The sequence below is a fragment of the Thermothielavioides terrestris genome, chromosome 1, assembly GCF_000226115.1.
Source record: "Thermothielavioides terrestris NRRL 8126 chromosome 1, complete sequence".
Classification (NCBI taxonomy): domain Eukaryota; kingdom Fungi; phylum Ascomycota; class Sordariomycetes; order Sordariales; family Chaetomiaceae; genus Thermothielavioides; species Thermothielavioides terrestris.
In genome coordinates, this window is record NC_016457.1 from 3,732,544 (window position 1) to 3,752,842 (window position 20,299).

The 20,299-nt window shown below is 59.7% G+C and overlaps 9 protein-coding genes and 2 non-coding genes across 11 annotated transcripts; 7 read left to right on the top strand and 4 right to left on the bottom strand.

Moving 5' to 3' along the window:
• Nucleotides 1-1,002: 1,002 nt before the first annotated feature.
• On the top strand, nt 1,003-2,662 carry THITE_2108040 (uncharacterized protein). The gene is made up of 2 exons (XM_003649433.1): nt 1,003-1,458; nt 1,519-2,662. The coding sequence occupies exons 1-2, from the start codon at nt 1,141-1,143 to the stop codon at nt 2,482-2,484; spliced, it is 1,284 nt and encodes a 427-aa protein (XP_003649481.1). The 5' UTR covers nt 1,003-1,140; the 3' UTR covers nt 2,485-2,662.
• A 359-nt stretch (nt 2,663-3,021) lies between these two features.
• Nucleotides 3,022-4,194, bottom strand: THITE_134020 (glycoside hydrolase family 7 protein; the record flags this gene model as incomplete). The annotated part of the gene is made up of 2 exons (XM_003649434.1): nt 3,275-4,194; nt 3,022-3,206 (listed from the first exon to the last, which is right to left on the bottom strand). Exons 1-2 carry the CDS (start codon nt 4,098-4,100, stop codon nt 3,022-3,024), a joined length of 1,011 nt encoding a protein of 336 aa, XP_003649482.1. The 5' UTR covers nt 4,101-4,194.
• A 990-nt stretch (nt 4,195-5,184) lies between these two features.
• THITE_t33 lies at nt 5,185-5,257 on the bottom strand. Its single transcript has one exon. It is a non-coding gene; the product is annotated as a tRNA-Trp (tRNA).
• A 165-nt stretch (nt 5,258-5,422) lies between these two features.
• On the top strand, nt 5,423-6,217 carry THITE_2108044 (uncharacterized protein). Its single transcript, XM_003649435.1, has 2 exons — nt 5,423-5,718; nt 5,842-6,217. Exon 1 carries the CDS (start codon nt 5,438-5,440, stop codon nt 5,594-5,596), a length of 159 nt encoding a protein of 52 aa, XP_003649483.1. The 5' UTR covers nt 5,423-5,437; the 3' UTR covers nt 5,597-5,718; nt 5,842-6,217.
• A 188-nt stretch (nt 6,218-6,405) lies between these two features.
• Nucleotides 6,406-7,623, top strand: THITE_39615 (uncharacterized protein; the record flags this gene model as incomplete). The annotated part of the gene is made up of 1 exon (XM_003649436.1): nt 6,406-7,623. One exon carries the CDS (start codon nt 6,406-6,408, stop codon nt 7,621-7,623), a length of 1,218 nt encoding a protein of 405 aa, XP_003649484.1.
• Nucleotides 7,624-8,176: 553 nt separating this feature from the next.
• THITE_2141299 (uncharacterized protein) lies at nt 8,177-9,764 on the top strand (the record flags this gene model as incomplete). The annotated part of the gene is made up of 4 exons (XM_003649437.1): nt 8,177-8,251; nt 8,322-8,399; nt 8,474-9,319; nt 9,378-9,764. The coding sequence occupies 4 exons, from the start codon at nt 8,177-8,179 to the stop codon at nt 9,762-9,764; spliced, it is 1,386 nt and encodes a 461-aa protein (XP_003649485.1).
• A 654-nt stretch (nt 9,765-10,418) lies between these two features.
• Nucleotides 10,419-11,970, top strand: THITE_2141300 (uncharacterized protein; the record flags this gene model as incomplete). The annotated part of the gene is made up of 3 exons (XM_003649438.1): nt 10,419-10,554; nt 10,727-10,965; nt 11,035-11,970. The coding sequence occupies 3 exons, from the start codon at nt 10,419-10,421 to the stop codon at nt 11,968-11,970; spliced, it is 1,311 nt and encodes a 436-aa protein (XP_003649486.1).
• Nucleotides 11,971-12,182: 212 nt separating this feature from the next.
• THITE_t7 lies at nt 12,183-12,253 on the top strand. The gene has a single exon. It is a non-coding gene; the product is annotated as a tRNA-Gly (tRNA).
• A 119-nt stretch (nt 12,254-12,372) lies between these two features.
• THITE_162709 (uncharacterized protein) lies at nt 12,373-15,377 on the bottom strand (the record flags this gene model as incomplete). Its single annotated transcript, XM_003649439.1, has 6 exons — nt 12,373-12,932; nt 13,014-13,361; nt 13,433-13,660; nt 13,738-13,949; nt 15,250-15,295; nt 15,372-15,377. The coding sequence occupies 6 exons, from the start codon at nt 15,375-15,377 to the stop codon at nt 12,474-12,476; spliced, it is 1,299 nt and encodes a 432-aa protein (XP_003649487.1). The 3' UTR covers nt 12,373-12,473.
• A 29-nt stretch (nt 15,378-15,406) lies between these two features.
• Nucleotides 15,407-17,511, top strand: THITE_2108049 (uncharacterized protein). Its single transcript, XM_003649440.1, has 2 exons — nt 15,407-15,823; nt 15,893-17,511. Exons 1-2 carry the CDS (start codon nt 15,512-15,514, stop codon nt 17,141-17,143), a joined length of 1,563 nt encoding a protein of 520 aa, XP_003649488.1. The 5' UTR covers nt 15,407-15,511; the 3' UTR covers nt 17,144-17,511.
• Nucleotides 17,512-18,738: 1,227 nt separating this feature from the next.
• THITE_2042557 (uncharacterized protein) lies at nt 18,739-19,711 on the bottom strand (the record flags this gene model as incomplete). Its single annotated transcript, XM_003649441.1, has 3 exons — nt 18,739-18,819; nt 18,899-19,317; nt 19,390-19,711. The coding sequence occupies 3 exons, from the start codon at nt 19,709-19,711 to the stop codon at nt 18,739-18,741; spliced, it is 822 nt and encodes a 273-aa protein (XP_003649489.1).
• Nucleotides 19,712-20,299: the final 588 nt, after the last annotated feature.

Sequence of the window (20,299 nt, forward strand, 5' to 3'; positions counted from 1 at the left end):
ATTGTTGATAATTATGGAGAAAAACCAGAGAGCAGCGCCATCTGTCAGCCTGAAGTGCCATTCTTAGCCAGGCAGGCTAGTGGCGGTAAGTTGAGTTAAAAGAGTCAACTGCTAGGTGCCGGCCCAAGGCACAGGGACCGCCCTTTCATGCCAACTGCTCACTCTCGGCTTCTAACCCCCCTATGTCCACAACTTCCGCATTTCGTATGTTCAATCCCTTCCAAGAGGGTTAGAGGTCTCAATGGTGCGGTCGGTGGTGACCTCCGGGCTTGCCCAACTCGAGGAGGTGTCCAGTTCGAGCCGAAGCAGTGAAGCAAAAGCTTGCTGTGCGGGTGACATTGTTGTTACCCCCGTTGAGTCTTCTGGAATTGGGATGCTTCGCTCACACTCGCGGTGGAGACCTCTTTATATTTTATTTTTTATTTTTATTTGTATTTTTATTTTTATTTATTTATTCATTTATTATTATTATCATTATTATTATTATTTTGCTTTATTTTTTTGGCGTTGGGATCCTGTCCTCGGTCTCGCCGCCTCCTCGTCCGCCCGCTGGGAAAAGGGGAACCATTGTGCAACCGGGTAGGCAGGAAACCCGAGGTCAACAGAAACGAACGAGCCACAGGAACTTAAGTAGGTCCTAGGACTAGATCTGCAGCTATTAGCAGGCGGTTGTAGTGACAGTTACCTAGTCCTTAATCTGACTAGGTAGCTCTTAAGCCGCAAGGTGCTCGCCCTTGCAGAGCTTGCTTTACACAGTACACCCGTTTACTTGTCGCAACTGCCATCTGACCGCCGGGGCCTCGCGTGTCCTGACTGCAAGCCTCATTCACAACCGAACTAGAGAGTAGGTACATAGGTATCTCGGTAGATGTGTTCCCCTTCTCGGGTTCCGCGGCTGCATATATGTTACTAGTGGCGGTCCATGCATCTCCACTAGCCCACAATGGCATGTACGACCGAGGTTCACGTTCCATGGTGACCATGTTAGCGTGTGCTCGTGACGTCAACTATGAAAGCCGAGGATGTGCCTGGAACACAAGCATCAACCCCTCCATTTCGATTTGAGACGACGGCAGTTCCGGCGCCGGTTAGCTGAAGCAACTCGACCATTGTTGACGCCAAGGTAAACGACAGCGGAGAATGTTGTTCCTCTCGCTTTTCGGGGCGCTTCTCGCCTACGCTCTCTACATTGCTGGCCCCTTTGTCCATCGGAGGCTCACCGTGCTGGGCGTCTTGCGGAGATACCCAGCCGGCAGCGTCTACAGCGGTGAAGTGATTGCTATCCCCGACACGGTTCACTGCGAAGACGTTCACTACCACGCGCCCAGCGGGACTCTCTTCACTGCATGCGAGGACAACGCGGAGATCAGGTTCAAGTGGTTTCCGCCGCTGGCCACCTTTGACGACCCGGAGCTGGCCAGCAGGAGCCAGGGGTCGATTCATGTGGTCGACCCCAAGGTACGTACGCAGGCAAACGCTCCTGTGGCGCGTGTCCCGGCTAACGAACGCGGTGTTCAGACCATGAAATCACGGAGGCTTAAGTTCGAGAACTTTGAGGGTCCATTCATTACCCACGGAATCGACGTGATCCCGGATCCGGAACGGCCAAATGGAGAGGCCGTGTACATCTTCGCCGTCAACCACGTCCCGGAGACCCAGGCTTCCGGCCAGAAGGGACCGGGTGCCCGCTCGCAACTCGAGGTCTTCCACCACGATATCGGGTCCTCATCCGTCAAGCATCTCCGCTCCGTGTGGCACCCCTTGATCAAGACGCCAAACGACATCTTCGCTCAGAGCCCGACCTCCATCTACGTAACAAACGACCACCGGCACCGCTATCCTGGCTTGATGCGCACACTCGAGGACTTCTACCCCGGCGCAAAGTGGACAGAGGTTGTGCACATCCGGCTCGACTCTCTGGCCCCAGCTGACCAATCCGCCACCGCCGGCGTGACCGGCAGCATTGCTTTGGCCCCAATTCACAACAGCAACGGCCTTGGACACGGCCGATCCGACAATGAGATCCTCATTGCCAGCTGCACCAGCGGAGTGCTCCACATCGGCCGGGTCTCGAGCGACGACAGGAGCGGCAACGGCAACATCACGCTCGTCGACTCGATCGAGTTCGACCACGTCGTCGACAACCCCAGCTACTTCTCCGACCCCTACGCCAGCAGCACCACTGGCAACGGCGACCGCAGCGGCGTCCTCGAAACCGGCCTGGCGCGCGCCATCGACCTGAGCAAGACCCGGCAGGACCCGACGGCCAAGGACCCCGTCATGGTCACGTACGCTCGGCCGACTGCGCCGGGCCGCTGGGAGAAACGGGTGCTGCTGGAGGATGACGGTACCAGGATCCGGAGCGGGAGCGCGGCTGTTCTGGTTGCCATCGAGCCGGAAAAGGACAAGGCGTCCCGGAAGGCCTGGCTTTTTGTGACGGGCTTCGTGTCGCAGAGCATGATTGCTGTCAAAGTCGACCTGTGATGATGAGTATTTCGCATTCACTGCAGAAAACGAGTTTCTAGCCATTCTTTACACCGCATCCACCATTCCATCTGTTGCCTCTGTCGTCGAAACGGGTCTCGGCGGATGACGCTCCTTCCATATTGCGGAGTGCCGTTAACGACGTCCTGGCGGAACTCAGTTTTCAGACGGCAAGGGTATTGAGGGTGTGCGCAGAAACACTGGCGCGAAGGGGTGGAGGCTGGAGCAGACGGGTCAGAATATGCCGGATTCACCAGGGGAATATCGTTTCCCGCCAACAAGTCTCGTTCCTTGAATAGGCTTAACAAACAGGAGTTCAGAGAGAGGACCAGCGCGGCTGCGGAGAATCAGCCTTCAAAGCAGCACTGCTCCGTCTTGATAGTCCGATCAACCCCCAAGCCTCGGGTCACTCGCTTGCATCGAATAAACTTTTCACCAGCTTAAGCCACACCATAGCCACCCTGGAATCCGAAAAGTCCACCGCAAGGCCCCCAAGAAGCCCTAGAAACTCGATGACCAACTTGGACTACCTGGGCGCTAGTTCTTCGTGGTAGACCCGATGTCGCCCCACCTGATGTTGGAGAAGACGACGTGGGTGTCGGGATGCTGCGACTGAATGACGGACGGGCTGCCCTGGCCACTGGCGCAAGGGCCGTTGTTGCCGGCATCGAGCCATGCCATCTCCTGGGCCGCGTCGTTCCAGATGCTCATGGCCAGCACCACTGTGGTTTTCGAGTGTCAGCAAAGATGACGAAACTCCTGTCGACGAGTCAACCAGGCCAAGACTCACTTCCGCGCCCCAGCGCCTCGCCCATGCCGGTCAGGCCGCCCGTCGAAGACTCGGAGCCGCAGCTGGAGATGGTGCCGCCGCCGCCGATCTCCCGGCCGTTCTGGATGTACTTGCGGGTGATCTGGGTCAGCTTGCCGCCGCTGGCGGCGAACTGCGTGACGACGGTGAAGGGCTTGCTCGTGTCGACCGTCTTGCCGGGCCCGTAGAAGCCGCGCTGGCCGCTGGCGTACGGGTTGTAGCCGCAGCCGCTGCGGTCGCAGTTGTTGCCCTTGCACGGGTGCGGCGTCATGGCCGTCGCCATCGAGTTGGCCTCGAGGATGTCCATCTCGTTGCAGCAGTAGCCCTGGCACTGCGCGTCGCAGTACCCGTCGCCCGCCCCCGCGTCGCCCCGCCCGTCCGCCGCCATCTCGGACAGGTAGAAGGCCCCGTTCTCGCCGCACGGCAGCGCCGAGAAGTCGACGTCCACCGACAGCTCCTGGTTGAGGAGGTCCATAAGCACGTACTTGCCGTCCGCGCCCAGGAGGTAGATGCGCGGCGAAGCGGGGACGAGGGTGCCGTTGGTCTTGACGTAGTGGTACAGCGTCACGGCATTGCCCGAAGTGGACACTCCCATTGCCGCGTAATCCGATTCCGTCCGCGAGCCGGCGCTGTGTGCGGCGTACTTCGAGTCACGGTCCAGGACGACGCTGGTGTTCTGCTGCACGCAGCCCCCGGAGGTCGTGCATTTCCAAGTCGGGAGAGGGGGGTGAAACTCCGCCCGTGGGACGACGACGGCGCCTGCTGCCAGCGAGGCCAGCAGGCTGATGACAGGGAGCCGTAGGGTCATTATGGTGGATGGTCTAATTCCACAAACCGTGCAAATTTGCCTGGGAAGAAGAACAACTCGCACACAGCGGGCTAGGCGAGTCCTGTCATACTTGTACTTCCTCACTGGGAGCTGCAAATCTGTTCCCGGCCAGGGTTGAGCGACATTCACCGCGTTTCTATCGCCCTTTCATCTATTTAGGCGTGTTGTTGATCGGCCGTATCCCTGGCCACCAAGCCCGCCGAGACAAACATAATAGGAAATGCGGAGCAACGCGGAAGCAAGGCACTATAACCAAGGCTAAAATAAAGTGCGTCGGTCGATCCTATATCCCTCCTCATCGAATGAGGTCTATTGCCACGGCTTCGGCGGCTTTCAACGCCGCGAAGGGGCCCTCGGGGGCTGGGCTTTCGGCCCTTTGTCGGGCAGCGGAAAAGGGGCTGCTGAGATGACTGCATGACTGTTAGTAGGGATCGTTTACACTCGACCGCCCGAAGTTAAATCAACTCTACCGATCCGTGATCTCCATTCGATTGAATGCTTGGCATAACTATTCAACGAATAGGCTGCTTGCTCGACAGTTAGGTAGTCCGCAGCGACAGCGGCACCCTGCTAGGTTATTGTGATGGTCAATCCCAGCCGTTGGGCTGTGATGACAACATCTTCTGGTAGCTCACAATAGCGTGGCATAGCCTAGGCACACAGTAGGTCAGGATGGCTCTCATTCCGACGGCATCAGCTGCAGTGAATCCTCCTTCATTCTCCCATGCCCTCGCACGCCTGATAAAGGAGGTGCAAAGCTGGGTTCAACACTTATCGAGACACCTCCCAGATGTCTGCGACGTAAATCTCTCCGAACTCTGATGCCGTCCGGTCTCATTGAGGTACCCGTTCGGAACCCTTCGCGTCCTCAACATGAGGACATGCAAGACTCGTCACTACAATGCGGAGGGGCCGACCTGTCACAGAGACGCGGAACAAGGGCGCCGAGGGAACTCAGAGCCATAGTCTCGGGCTTCGGAGGGGCCGGGGGACGGGTTAAGTGGAGTCTCATGTTTAAAAGGAGGGCTCGGCGCGAAGAGCGGCAGCGGCAAAAGCGAAGCCGTGACCCTCACCCGACTTGAACGGATAACCTTTCGATCTGGAGTCGAACGCGCTACCAATTACGCCAGAAGGCCTGAGCGACGTCAACTGAAGTCTCGCGATGACATGGAAGAGGCGCCGAGCAGCTTGAACGGAACGGATAGTCTGGCACCGGCGAAACTCTGTCTGGCCGGCCGGAGCTTTGGGAGGCATAGGAGGGCGGATAGCGAGCGTGGTGTTGGTGAAGAGGGGCGGTTAAGTCTTCCACTGGGGATATGGCAGCGTGGTGGTGGCAGATAGGCGCCGGCACCTGTCTAGTCTCCATCTGTCTGCTGCTTTCCGTGGCTCCACCAGGGTACTGGATTGTAGATTCCCTCTTATGGCTTGTCTTCCGGTTACTACGCGGTTTCTTTCCAGAGTGGTCTCTGAAGTGAGGACGTCTAGTTCATGAGTCGCGACGTGGGTTGACGCATGTGGGTTGACGCAGGTGATACCAGACCGTGTCGGTGGGGAAGCGGTGGTTTCGGAAGGTTGATCGGATGCTGAAATGTGTCGTCTTGAATCATGATGAGCCCAGTAGAGAGAGAGAGAGAGAGAGAGAGAGAGAGAGAGAGAGAGAGAGAGAGAGAGAGAGAGTGTGTGTGTGTGTGTGTGTGTGTGTTATTGGTCCTGTACATACCGTAGGTATGGATAAAGTCCAGCAGCCAGTCTCAGGGGTTGTTGGCCATAACTCGTTCCCCGACATCCTTCGCCAGCAGAAATCACCAAGGCTCGATGTATTTGCGTTGCCCCTCTCGAACATGCGAAGTGATGTGCAGCTGGGCCACATATTTTCCTTTTCCTCCTCCACTCAGCCTTAGGCTGGACGCAGTCTACTTCGGTAACGTTACGCTGTCATCGCGAAGCTTGGGCGGAGTGGCCGATGGTGGTGGATCGGAAACTGCGGAGACGTGATTTGCAGCCCAGCGATTCTTGGGGCGATTGGTCAGTCAGTCAGTTCAGGTTTGGGGTTTGCCGATGGTGGCCGTTGGAAGAAAGAGCGAGCTGCGGGCATCCTGCGTCATCCGTCATCGCTGGATGGAGTGGCCGTTGGCGGGGTAATGCGAACCAAGCACTGCTGGTGGGGTACAAGGCGCCATGAGAGGGAAGCCAGCATGCCATCGTCAGGCGCGTTACTAGTCTCCCAATTTGATGACATCCTCTCAAATTCGACCTCGAAAAATCGCATGCGCAACTCTTCGCCATGGCACAAGACACGGCCGGCATCATCGACGACGAGCTCCAGGCGCGCAGGCCGCAGATCTCGGCCATTAACCAGCAGATCCACGCCAACCCCGAGCTGGCCTACAATGAGCACAAGGCCCACGATCTCTTCGTCTCTACGCTGAAAAGTCTCGGATTTGAGGTCACTCCGCATGCGTACGGCCTGCAGACCGCCTTCTCGGCCGAGGTCGGCTCCGGCGGCCGCCTCGTGGTGTTCAACGCCGAGTACGACGCCCTCCCCGGGATTGGCCACGCCTGCGGCCACAATCTCATCGCCTCGGCCTCCTTCGCCGCCTTCCTCGGCGTGGCTGCCGCGCTCCGAGCGCGCAACCTCCCCGGCCGCGTGCGCCTGCTCGGCACGCCGGCCGAAGAAGGCGGCGGCGGCAAGCTGCAGCTCATCGCCGCCGGCGCGTACAAGGGCGCGGCGGCCAGCCTGATGGTGCACCCGGGGCCGGGCCACGGGCTGACGGCGCCGGTCCGCGGGGTGTCGCTCGTGCGCATGCTGGCCAACGTCAAGATGCGCGTGCGCTTCACGGGCCGCGAGGCGCACGCCGCCATCGCGCCCTGGGACGGCGTCAACGCGCTCGACGCCGTCTGCCTGTCCTACAACGCCGTCAGCATGCTGCGCCAGCAGATCCGCCCGCACGAGCGCATCCACGGCGTGTTCCGCTCCGCCGGCGACCGCCCCAACGTCACGCCCGCCGACTGCGAGGTCGAGTACTACGTTCGCAGCGCCACGCGCGCGGGGGCGGCGGCGCTGTGGGAGCGGGTGAAGAAGTGTTTCGAGGGCGCGGCGATCGCGACGGGGTGTCGAGTGGAGTTCGAGCGCTTGAACTCGTATGCCGATGTGCGCCCCAGCAGGGCGTTGTGCGAGGCGTACGTCGAGGCCATGCCCGAGGGGACGGTGGCGTTTGATCAGCCGGCTGATATCCTGGCGGGGAGCACAGACATGGGGGATGTCTGCTACGAGTGCCCAGGCTTTCACGGCGTGTTTGGCCTCGAGACAAAGGAGGGCGAAGCGAACCACACCAAGGGCTTCACTGCCGCGGCCGGGACCGACGACGCATTTGAGCGCGCGCTGGAGTGCGCGAGGGGCATGGCGCTGGTGGCATGGAAGGTGCTGGCCGATGACGCGTTTGCACAGCGCGTGCACAAGGAGTGGGAGGAGGAGATGAAATTGGCTGCCCAGGGGAAGTGAGCCAAAATTGGCAAAGGGTTAGGGTCAATCATTCCACTTGCTGCTATGCGAGATTGGTAGTTATTTCGAACCCCACCTAGACTGACCCAATCATGTTACGTGGTAACTGTCAGCGCGAGTCCGATACGTAACATTACGGCCCGTGCCTCACGGTTGGCCCGAGATTGCCTGGTCCCGAGGACTCCGGGCGCTTCTGATCTTGGATCTTGCCTCAGCGACAATCAGCAGGACAAAGCAGCACGGCTTCAACGCATCAACAACGCCGCTCTCGTTGGCCGGCCGCAGGCATTCAATTGCGCTGCCGGTACTCCGTATTTCTCAGTTAATCCATCTTGCGCAGCGCCTGTGCACTGGCTGCCGTTGGCTCGTCGCCGTCCCGACGTTGCGCGTTTCAAGGGGTTGCTGAAGGCGCCCGGGGTGCTCGTCCGCCTGAAACTCTGCCGCCATGGCCCTTCCGGCCCGCCAGCACCATGGCGCCTCGCGGCTGCCAAGGCTACAACTTCGTCTTACTCCCGGGACAACGACGATAGCTCTGGCAGCAGCGTTCTTACCGATGGCGTTCGGGCACGGAGGCCACCACGACGAGAACAAGATCCCCGAGGGGGCCACCATCTCGGCCGACCCGATCGTACGTTGGCCCAGCCGACACCCAAGCGAGTCGACCACAGAACGGTCAGCAGGTGACTGACAGGGCATAGGACACGATACTATGGATACATATCTTTGTGCAGATGCTCGCCTTCGGCGTGCTCTTCCCGCTGGGGATGGTGCTTGGGGTGGGTAATCCGGTGCTCTGGACTGCTCTGGACAGCGGGCTAGTCCGATGCTGACTGACAGCCGCCAATTCCAGATCATCAAGAGCCGTTGGCACGTCCCGTTGCAGGTCTTTAGTACGCTGCTCGCCCTCGCCGGATACGCGCTCGGCCACCTGCACCGCGGCAGGCAATTCGTCGAGAAGAACGTCCACGCAGTCGCCGCCACGCCTCTATTCTTCCTCATGGTCGGCCAGGTCGTGGCGGGCATCTACCTGAAGCTTCACTTGGAGAAGGGAATCCACGGACGGATCCGACCCGTCTTCCGGCTGCTGCATAGCATCAACGGCAAAGCGTTCCCCATCTATGCCTGGGTGCAGATGGTCTTCGGCGGCATCACCGCTCTTGGCTTCTGCCAGGGCGACCATCTGGGGCAGTGCCTGGCGCACTTCATCATGGGAGGCGCCTTTATCGCGTACGCCGTGCTTCTGACCATCCTCTTGCTGGTCGGTCAGCTCTGGCTCCGTCGGACCGGACGTAGCCAGGAGTTCTTCGATAGCGCCGTCATTGCCGCCTGGGGCTGTGTCAACACGTTCACCGAGCACCGCTGGGGCACCGCCTGGGTCAAGAACGACTGGCAGCACACGACCATGGGCATCATCTGGTGGAGCGCCGGGCTGGTGGGTGTGTGGCTCAGCAAGGGCAGAGATGGCAGACCGAAGCGCAACTTCGTCCCCGCCTTTGTCATCTTCATCACCGGCTGGGCCATGTCTGCGCACCCGCAGGATCTTATGATCAGCGCCATGACCCACAAGATGTTCGGCTACACCCTCATGGCCGTCGGCGTCACGCGCATCATCGAGATTGCCTTCGTGCTCAAAGACCAGCCCGGCCTTTCGGAGGACGGCACCGAGACCCACAGCTTCCAGTACATTCCCGTCTTCGTAAGTCGCCCGGCCGTCGATCCCGCCTTATCCTCTGCGCAGTGCTAACACGCCACAGCTCCTCTATGCCGCAGGCTTCCTCTTCATGGGCGCCACCGAGGAACAGATGGCTCTCGTCGCCAACTCCGGCATAGACGTCGTCTCCTACGTCCTGATTCTCTACAGCCTGGCCTCCATTCTCTTCCTGTTTGTCCTGGCCCTCATCCATATCTACGACCGCGCGGCGAACTCGCTCGCAAACAAGCCCGTGGCCAACGGGCATGCTCTGCGCGGGGGGAACGACGCTCAGCTGCGGGACGCAAACGAGTTCGAGCTTGACGGGCTGGTGAGTGACGAGGAGGACGAGGGGCGTGCGGCGAGGAGGAAGCTGCTGAGCGACGACGGGCTGGAGGACGGCCTCGACAGCCCGAGCACGGTTGGCGGGAATACCGTTCACGTGGTATAAAACGCGGGGTTGGGGAGCGGAGGATCCGGGTTGTCATTGGATCTGCATTGCGCTTGGGTTTGGAGTTGGGGTTCATCTGTTTTGGTTAAGGGGGTGGTTGTGTCTTCGTTCTTTTCGGACAAGTTCCCTTGCAAAGCCCGAAGGCCGCGGGCCAGGGGCGATTTAGACACCTGGGACGGCCTGTTGCGTTTTGTGTACTGGACATAGGTATTTCTTTATGTATCGACTAATGTACGCTTCATGCACACTGATCCATCGCCGCGTCTCCGACACGACACGGTCGCTTATACGAGGTGTAGGCAGCTGACAACTGACGACGCCTCACCGTCCCCACATTACATCGTTGCATCAGGCAGCGCGAAGTACGCGCTCGGCGGGGATCGGATCGGCAACACTTGGATGGGAAGGGCGTGCCCCATCTTGTCAAATGGGCGATCTGTCGAAACTCGTTTGGGGATATAAACCACCGAATTCCGGACCAAATTCACGGCCTGCTTTGTGCCTCGCACACACACACACACCGATCAGGTCCTGTCGCTGCGGCCAACTTCATCCCAACCTCACTTCAGTCCGGGCCAGCCACAGAAGGCTGCACGCAATAACAACAACAACAAACTTCCCAGCCTACCCCGTACACGCCATCAACTCCGAAAGATGACGACGCCGGCGGACAACACGACAGTTACCCTCCAGGCGCAGTGTCTCTGCCGCGCCCACACCTTCACGGCCACCGTCCCCGTGTCCGCCCTCCCGCTGCGCGGCTCCTCCTGCCACTGCACCTCTTGCAGGCGTAAGCCCCCCCCGGCTTCCCCCCCACTCTCAAACCCCCCCCCCCCCCCCCTCCCCCGAGCCCGAGGGAATAGTAAGGCATGAAGAAGAAGAAAAAGCAGGAAAAAAGAGAAAAAAAGGAAAGCAAACCCAAGATGACGATGATGCTGACTAACCCTGCCCTGCCCGCGCAGACGTCACCGGCGCGCTACGCACCTCCTCCGCCGCCTGGCCGGGCGACGCGGCCGCCATTGTGCGCGCCGCCGCCGCCGGCAGTGCCAAGGACGCCGCCGGCAACGACGACGGCGGCGTGCCGCTAAGGCGGTACCGCCGCTCGCCCCGCCTGAACGTGCTCTTCTGCGGGCGCTGCGGGAGTAAGCTGTTCTTTGAGGAGTTCGAGGCCCCCGCTGCCGCTGCCGCGGCGGCAACAGCGGCGGGGGCGGAGGGGGCGGTGGTGGTAGGGGATGGGAAGGGGGAGGAGGAGGAGGAGGAGGGGAAGAAGAACCCGGCGGGGTATCGGGTGTTTACCGGGGTTCTGAGCGTGCTGGGGGAGGTGCAGACGCAGACGCAGCTGCGTGTTGTCAGGTGTGAGGATCACATCTACGTGGGAGATACGGGGGACGGCGGGGCGGCCGCCTGGCTGAGGGGGATCAATGGGGAGGATGGGCCGTGCGCGAGGGTGTGGCTTGGTGGGCGGGGCGAGAGCGAGGAGGTGCCGCCCGGCAAGTGGTGGCCGGCGGTGGGGGAGCTGCTGAGCCCGGAGGTGACGCTCAAGGCTGCGGAGGGGGACAGGGGCAATGTGCCTTTCCGCTGCCACTGCGGCGGGGTGCAGTTTGTGCTGCGCGCGGGCGAGGCGCAAAGGGACTGGGAGGAGAGGCAGCGGCGGGGCGAGGAGCTGCCCGTGTGGATCGACCCGGTCACGCACAAGGCCCTCGTCGTGATGGACTGCTGCGACTCGTGCCGCATCTGGAACGGCGCCGAGGTGCTCAACTGGACGTTCGCCCTGGTCGAGCACATCTCGTTTGCCGGCCCCGGCGCCGATGGCTTCTCCAAGACCACGCCGGAGCTGAAGCAGGCATTCGAAGCGAACGACGGCAGGCTCGGCACGCTTGCCATGTACGCCAGCTCGCCCGAGGTGCAGCGGTACTTCTGCAGCAAGTGCTCGGCCTGCGTGTTTTTCGCCATCAATAGTCGGCCCGAGATGGTGGACATCGGCCTTGGGCTCCTGGACTCGCCCGATGGCGCGCGAGCTGAGAGGGTTACCTCCTGGGCGCTAGGGGGGCGGCTGACATGGCAGAAGGACTTCGAGGGCACCTGGAGGGAGGGCTTGTTGCATGCCATCTCGAGGGACTCGGAGCTGTGGAGGATCGAAAGGGGCTATCCCAAGAACTGGGTAAGGGCGGCACGGGAGAAGGCTGCCGAGGCGGGCGGGAAGTGAAGCGACACAGCACCTGGCCTTCCACTACACTAGTGTACGGAATACTCCGTATCCATACCCCGCGCACAGTTGCTTAGTTATTCCTCTCTCGGTTCACCGGTGGAACCGAGTGGAACTAGTGGCACTGCCGTGGTCCGCGTCGCCAGCGCTTGCACCGGAAGCGACACGAATGCCGACAACACCCCAGCCCATCTCCACATCTTCTTCCATAAGCGTCAGTGGTTTAGTGGTAAAATCCATCGTTGCCATCGATGGGCCCCGCGTTCGATTCGCGGCTGACGCAGCGTACTGCTTTTGGTTGGGAATACCCCTTTTTGTTGCTAGCGGGAAGTCAACAAACAACTTACTTGTTGACTGTGGACCTTGCATTGCGTAAGCAAGCTGCTGACTGTCCTCACAGCTGGGCCGCCAACAAGGGAATCGCGTTGTTTTTACCCGTCTAATGCTACCTAGCACACCCGGCATAGCTTACAAGTCTGCAGTGGCGCAGTCCCTTCCGTCCGCTACCAATTTTCTTGGATGCGGGCCACATTTCGTTCCTGGTAATGACTGCTCCTGTCTTCGGAGAGGTCGAACTCCGTCCTGACCACGATGCCGCTGGTCTCCGGTTGGCTTTCTGGCGCTGTGGACGCGGTAGCCTTCATGTCCTGCAGTTTCATCTCGTTCACGATGCGTTCCTCGCTCGACCCGAAGGACACGTTGGTGAGCGGGTTGGGGCCCTTGGAGCGGTGTGGTCCGCGGCGGGCGTTGCCGCGCGAGCCGTCACCGCCTCCGCCGCCGATGCTTCGGAAGCCCTCGGGCGTCTTGAGTCTGTTGTCACTGCTGCGCATCACGGTGCTGAAAAGCGGCTTGAGCCACACCCTGAAGAGAGGGAACACCATCGGGAGGTTGGTAGTCACGACGGCCACGAAGGCCTCCCGAGTCCCCCACTCGCCGGCAAGCTCGGCGCCATTTGCGTCATCCTGTTCGGGACACACAGATGGTTAGTCCCCGGCGTTATTGCCAGAAGTGCCAACAAAAAAAAGATGGCGTCTGGGACTTACGGAAAACACAAAGACCGTCTTTATGGTGGCGCAGACGAGGACGAAGATACCGGCGCCGAGCACAATCGAAGAGGCGATCTTCTCGATGAGGCGCAGGCCCGATCCCCAGAGAAGGGGAAGGGGGATCATGATGAGGTATATATCCGTCAAGATGTTCGCGGCGAAGCTAGACCAGACGATTGGTTTCGACACGGCGGCCTGGCAGAAGTTCCCCGGGTCTGGGTTGATTTGCCAATACTGGTGGAAGGGCATGCAGCCAAGGAACACGGCGCCGATCGAGGCAAGGTAGCCTGCCAGGACGAGAGCGAATCCGCCATAGACACGCACGCGGTAGCGATCCAGCCCGCTCTGCCGTCGGGGAGGGGTAAGCCTCTCTCCTCTGCACAAGTTGAGGGAAACCGGGGGGCGGGGAGGCATACGGTAAGTCGCAGATAGAAGGACAGCATGGCGAACTTCAGAACGAGCATCAGCGTCGAGTAGCACGACCAGCCAGCCACCTGGATCTTGGAGCCGAGCACCCTCAGCCCGAATTCGGGGTCGTCCGGCGACAGCAAAGCCCGCTGGGCGTCGGTCATGCCGTTGTTGGCCAGTCCATGGGCGAGGTTGCCGACTTCATACCCCAGCGTCGTCTGCGCCGAGTACAGCAGCTGCGTCAAGGGTCACGGCGAAGCGGTTAGAACAGAACAACAGCGTCGCGCGCGACAGACAGACGCGGGCCACTTACCACCGCAACCCACACGAGGTAGTCGTCGGCCTGGAAGCGCTTCCAGCCCGCCAATTTCAGGCGGGCGTAAGTCCTGAGGACCGTGACGAGAACACCAATGGCGTAGAGGGTCCATAGCGTGATGTTGGCGTTCCGTGCGGCTTCGAGTTCCGCCTCGCTGGGCCCGGCCGCAGCGGCCTGGCCCGACGGCGGCATCACACGCTTCGGGCGTGCTTACCGAGGGTGGTGCAGCTCCGAGGGGGTGGATCGATCGCCGATCCGCGATCGTCGATGGTGCAGTAGTGTAACTGGCGACGATCACTCAGGGAGCCAGCACTTTACTGCGTAGTGTAGCTGTTTCTCCTAGGGCGAGGAGGGAAAGACGAGGATGGTTTCCAAGTTGGCGTGCTGGAGATCGGGGCGCCAAGCCCGTTTTGAGCGTCAGCATTCTTCGTCTTCTTGCCCTCGAGGTTGTTTCAGAGTTGCATCTACACTCCTTCGGGAAAGCCGGGGAGGGGCGAAAAAGCTTGTCATGCAGGCGGTCACCTAAGCCAGACGCCTTCGAGGATTGGATAAAGTTCCTCGATGCAACCCTGGCGCCATCTCGGGCTCTTTCCCCGACCACGTGCAGGGGAACGCAACAATTCTGCGCGGAATCCCGAGGCCAGGATTACGGAATACACTAACTAGTGTAGCCCCGGCAAATGTCATGGAGTTGTGGGAGGCAGTGCGATACACTAGCGTGCTGCGTGGCGCTGGACTACATATATGTATGTACCGAATCCTACACCACAATCCCGCATTATATAATGGCATTGCTGTGTAAGCGAGATTTTGCCAGCCACCCCCGCAGTGTTCGCCGTAGCACCTGCGAAGCGGACATGGACAAGTCGCGCTAACTCGTTGGCTTCCAGGTTGGCATTAGTGTACCATGGACCGTTCCTCCAACTCCGGCCATTGCAAACCTACACAGTATATTTTTACGTCAGACACGCATAGAACTACAACACAATGCTTGTTTGTTTGTTAGTTTGGTTCTTACCCCCACTTTTTGACAGGGGCCTATAGCTAACCAAATATCGGCCTTTTCACACCAGTTACCCCCCTCTTCCATGCTCTCGCCTCGTCACTCTCCAGACTCCAAGTTTAAGTGAGGCATGTTAGGGTATAGTGAAGCAGTGGATTGAACGCAATTTGGATAACTGGCCAGGCACCAAAGGAAGCTACATTGTAGGCAGAGGCTGCAGTGCCCTCTGACTTTCTATTGCGGTTAGTCTATTCTATGCCAAGACGGCTAGGTAGGTACCTGATAGCCTAAGGAAGTTAAATGCTTGCCGGAATCCACTTTAAGTACCACGCTAACGAACAAACAAGGGGGGCATTGTACGCAGTAGAGTGCGTACACGTAAAGGCTAGAACTGAGGAGAACTCCTGTCGTGGTCCATTGCTTTGGTCCATGCCTCTGAGTGTGACGCTAACATTAGGGTGTCGCCACTGGAGTCGCACTCGTCATGCAGGCACAGGGGAACCGACATGGATGGCCGGTCCACGAGCCTGTTCGGGGAAGAGAGGGTGGGGACTGCAGTCGTTAGCGGAAGGCAGACCGAGGACCCCTGTTGGCGTCCCGGCTCACGCTCATCAAGCAGCTATAATACCGACATCGTGTAACCAAGAAATGGATGCTTGGCTTTGCTTTTCTCTCTGACAGGCCCCCACGCAGTGCTTTGTGCCGTGCCTTCCTTGAACATACATACCTTGTCCCAGCATCCTTCCCGTCCTCCCACCCCGGACAGACATGTGCTGGTTCCGGGCCGATCTGGTCGCGGCTGCGGTGGTGGCCTTGGCTGCCGCAACGGCAACGGCATCGGCAGCGCCGGCAGAAGCTGTGCTTGCCACCTCCGCTGCCACTCCGTCTGCCCCTCCGGCTGCCGCTACGTCTGCCGCGCACTGCAGCTTGAGTGACCTTGAGAAACAGCTCTCGGGAATCGAGATCTACCTCCCTGGGAGCGACCAATTCACCCAGTACTCCGCGAGGTGGTCGAACGTGGGGGCCCCCATCGTCAACGTCACGGTGCTTCCCGCGACCGAGAACGATGTGGTGCAGATCGTGAGTTTGTCGAGCTGTTTATGTTTGATGTAACAGGACGGGATGCTCACATGGCGTTGCCCCTGTTAGGTCAGCTTTGCCAACAAGTGCAACATCCCGTTCCTGGCCTACAATGGCGTGCACGGCTCCATCACCACCTTGGGCCGGATGAGCTGGGGCATCGACATCAACCTCAGCCTGCTGAGCGGCATCACCATCGCTGCCGACGGCCAGACGGCGACCATCGCCGGCGGCACCAACTCCAAGGTCGTCGTCGACACGCTGTGGGCCGCGGGGAAGCAGACCGTGACCGGAACCTGCGAGTGCGTCAGCTACATGGGGCCCGCGCTTGGCGGCGGCCACGGCTGGCTGCAGGGCCGCCACGGCCTCGTCGCCGATCAGTGGGTGTCCATGAACATCGTGCTCGCCAACGGCACGCTCACGACCATTGACGCCAACTCGGACCTCTGGTGGGCCGTCCGGGGCGCCGGCCACAACTTCGGCATCGTCACCTCCGTCACCGTCAAGATCTACCCGCGCGTGTACACCAACTGGGCCATCGAGACCATCACCTTCACCGGCGACAAGGTCAAGGCGGTCTACCAGGCCATCAACGACTACCTCCTCCGCAACGGCACACAGCCCGTCGACGTCACCAACTGGTCCTACTGGTTCAACGACCCGGCGGTGGACCCCAACGGCCCCGTCATCCAGCTCTACATCATCCAGGAGGGCGTCACGGCCGTCGACCCGACCTACACGCAGCCCTTCCACGCGCTCGGCCCCGTCTCGGTGGTGCCCGACAACGGCACGTACCTGGACCTGGCCGGGTGGGTGGGCATCACGCTGGCGTCGCCGCCGTGCCAGAAGGCCGGCCTGGCGAACCCGCGCTTCCCCATCTACCTGCGGTCGTACAACGCGACGGCGCAGCAGGCGGTCTACTCGGCCTTCGCGGCGGCCACCAACGCCTCCTCGCCCTTCGCCAACTCGCTCTTCATGTTCGAGGGCTACCCGACCGAGGGCGTGCGCGCCGTCGACCCGGACTCGTCCGCCTACGCGTTCCGCACCGACAACGACCTGCTGATCGCGCCCCTGATCCAGTACACGCCCGCCGGCCCCGACCTCGATCGTCAGGCCGAGCAGCTCGGCAACCAGCTGCGCAACATCCTCCTCGCCGGCAGCGGCAGCGCGCAGCTGAACACGTACGTGAACTACGCGTACGGCGACGAGCAGCCCCAGGCCTGGTACGGCTATGACCAGTGGCGCTTGGACAGGCTGAAGGCGCTCAAGGCCAAGTATGATCCGCACAACCGGTTCGGTTTCTACGCGCCCGTGGTTTGAGGGCGGTTAAGCGGGTTGGGTTTACACTAATGACCGAGTAATGCTTAACGCTACCCATGTAACTAGAAGCATGATGGGGGCGTGGCCCAGCTCCCGGGCACCCTCGTGGTGTTCAGGTGCTCATAATTGATGATTACGCTTCCCGTTTACGCTATCCAGTGCTGAGGTTTCAAAACAATTACGTCAACCATCTGCAACGAATGAGCCCGAGTCCAAGGTTAATTGCAAACCGCAAGATCCTCTCCCGTCCAAGCCCACTACGGCCTCTTTCTCCCCATGCTCGCCCCTGTAAACCACTCGTGCGGTTCGGAGTGTTGAGAGGAGTTAGTCCTCGCCCTCATAGTACGGATATGCCAGGTCGCACTCCGCCAGCTCGCCGCGGGATGTCGCTCTAGAGGCGCACACCGCCAGGGGAAGTCAACGACGCGATCGAGGAGCAGCCGCCAGACACTGATGAGGCGGGATAATAAACATAGAGTCTGTATGAAAAAAAAAAAAAAAAAAAAAAAAAAAAAAAAAACGCCCAAAGAAGTCCTGTGTTTTCGAACCTGAGGAGTTTCAGGGGAAGCTGTGCGCAAACTAACCCACTTGATGAAGCGGGAGCGCTGCCGGAGGATAGAGTCGGGCTGGGAAGGGAACTGGGCGCAAGATGCGGCAGCCGGCCCTAACCGGCAGTTTGCTCTCGGTACAGGCGACGTTAATTCACAGTCAGAGCTCATGGAGGCGTGGTGCTCACAGACCAATATGGGCAGCTGTGCTGGGCTGTCGGTACTAAGGTCATGAACCTTCCATCGACACAGGGGGCCAAGGCGCAGGAGGTGGTGCACGACGCTTTGGTGAAGAGACGGAATAGTTGTAAGATATCCCTTAAAGAGCCTTGGAGTCGGAGCAGGCGATAAATAGGTAGTCTAGTGGAGCCGGATTTTCGGTAGATGGACAGCCGTGGTCAGTGTTGTAGAAATATGCGCGGCCCGTGATGTAGTTTCGTGTAAGCCAGGACTGACGGCCTTACACTCCCCCAATGCGTCCATTTCACATGTAAGAGAATAAAACTACATTCATTAAAACTATCACGTCACCTGTAGGGTTCCGACGCTCTCGAAGGAACTACCTCACTCGAACCGGGTACGGATAAAAGGGCAGCGTGTTAACCACTCCGCCGAAGTGACTTCAGCAGCGCCAGCTGGAGTCCATATGAAACACAGCGGCTTCGACGCCCATTTACATTCCCTGAGGGCGACACCGGAGGCAGGGTGAGAACACTGTCTCGGAATTGGCTCTTCGGGCGAGGATCAGGGAAACCGAGGCTGCGGGGCGAACTCAGGTTGAAGATGACTTGAGTGGAGCAACATGTTGTCTGGACGGGGTCGTGGATCCAGCTTGGCTAGGTCTCGAGAATTAGAAGCCGAACTTCGTGGGGGCACGACTGGGCGTCTCGTTTATTCTTCACCAGCTGATGGAGAAAAGTCCTTCCTCCGCGCCCGCGGTGTCATACACAGGGGAGGGCGGACCGGGCCATCATCGCACAACAAATACGATTGGCTTTTGGAAACAAATGCTTCGGTATCTTAGGACCTGAACACCACATCCGCCGCTCAGTAGATCTGCTGAGCATCGTAGGCCCTCACACTCTCCATGTGTTTCCGTACTTGGTCGATGTCTCTGCACACGTGGTGCTGTTATCCGGAGCTGGGTTAGCCAGAGCCGCAGAAGCAAGAGAGAAGGAAACGGTAGGGCCGGTGTTGCCCAACTTACCGCATCCCAGCCGTCCGAGCCGCCGTTCCCGTCGGGGAAGGTGGTCTCCTTGCCCTCGAGCGCGGTGTCGGCGCTGCAGATGATGGCCTGGCGCATGTAGCTGAAGCAGTGGATCATGTGCCAGTGGTGGTCCGGCGGCAGCGTGAAGTTGGACTTGAGGCCGGCGTAGGTCTGGATGATGGCCCACAGGCAGTGCAGCTGGTGCGTCCACGAGGTGGTGAAGACGGTGTGGCCCTCGTCCCAGACGACCGGCGTCGGCAGGTCGTGGTACTTGGACGGGTCCTGCACCTCCTGGAAGCCGATGCCCTTGGGCATCAGCTTGTTCCACCGGTCCAGCACCTCTGGGTTGGTGAAGAATTCCGAAATGTTGTTGGGCGCGTAGTCGTAGTCCATCTCGAACTTGACGATTTTTTGTGAGACTGCGCGTGGTGGACCTTGTTAGGATCTAATCCCCATACGAAAAAGTCGCCGGAGCCCTTGAATTCACTCACATTTCGGAGTGAAACCTGTGATGTCGCCGCCGAGCTCATACACCTCTTCTGGCGCTGCAGACCGCTGGATGCGAAGCACGACCACGAGAATGGTGACCAGTAATGTTGTGTCTATGAGCCATCGCCATGTGTTGAATACGGCACACACCCTGGCCACCCTTGATTTGCGCTTGGGATTCCGGCTTGCCTCTTCGAGCTCCCACTGCTTCTCTGGCTCCATCAAGGACTCAACTTCTGTGCTCGACCTGTCGTCGTGGTCCTCCCCACCGATACTCGAGTACTTGGCCTCATCCTGCCGCGGCGGCTTCTTCTCGGGGGCCATGGTGTGTGTGTAAGTGTGTAATAATGAAAGCAGGTTGGTTGTTCGTTTGTGCCCAAGAGAAGAGTGTGTCAAACTCCTACACAGAAATTGGCGGGAGAATCTGGGCGCGCCAACACAACGGGATGCTTGGCGGTATAAGGCATGGCAATCATCAGCGTACCAGCCTTGACCCCTGGCTGCTCCGCTGAGCGGATGAGACCTAGCGAGACGATCATCGTCGTCCCTGCTTGACGCGAAGGCGCGTATAGACGACCAGATCGAGCGAGGCGACGTCGCATGCACCCCCTACACAAGTGTTTCAAAGCGCTGCTGGGGCTTTGTCTGAGACGAAGCGGCTCAACTGCAACCAATCGGGACTGCAATCCTCCCAGCGAACCTGAAATCGATGAATGCGACGCACCAAGCTACCTCGTCCCTCTACGAATGATCCCAAGCGGAATGAGGCACCGATGACGAGAGGAAGATGGGTTGAAATGCTGAAGGAAATCGGGCCTGGCACGGTGTCTCAACTACACGCATTTCCAAGTATTGCCGGCGTTTATCGTGTGGTGTTATACAGTTATTGGGATTCTCGAGGGTCCATATTCG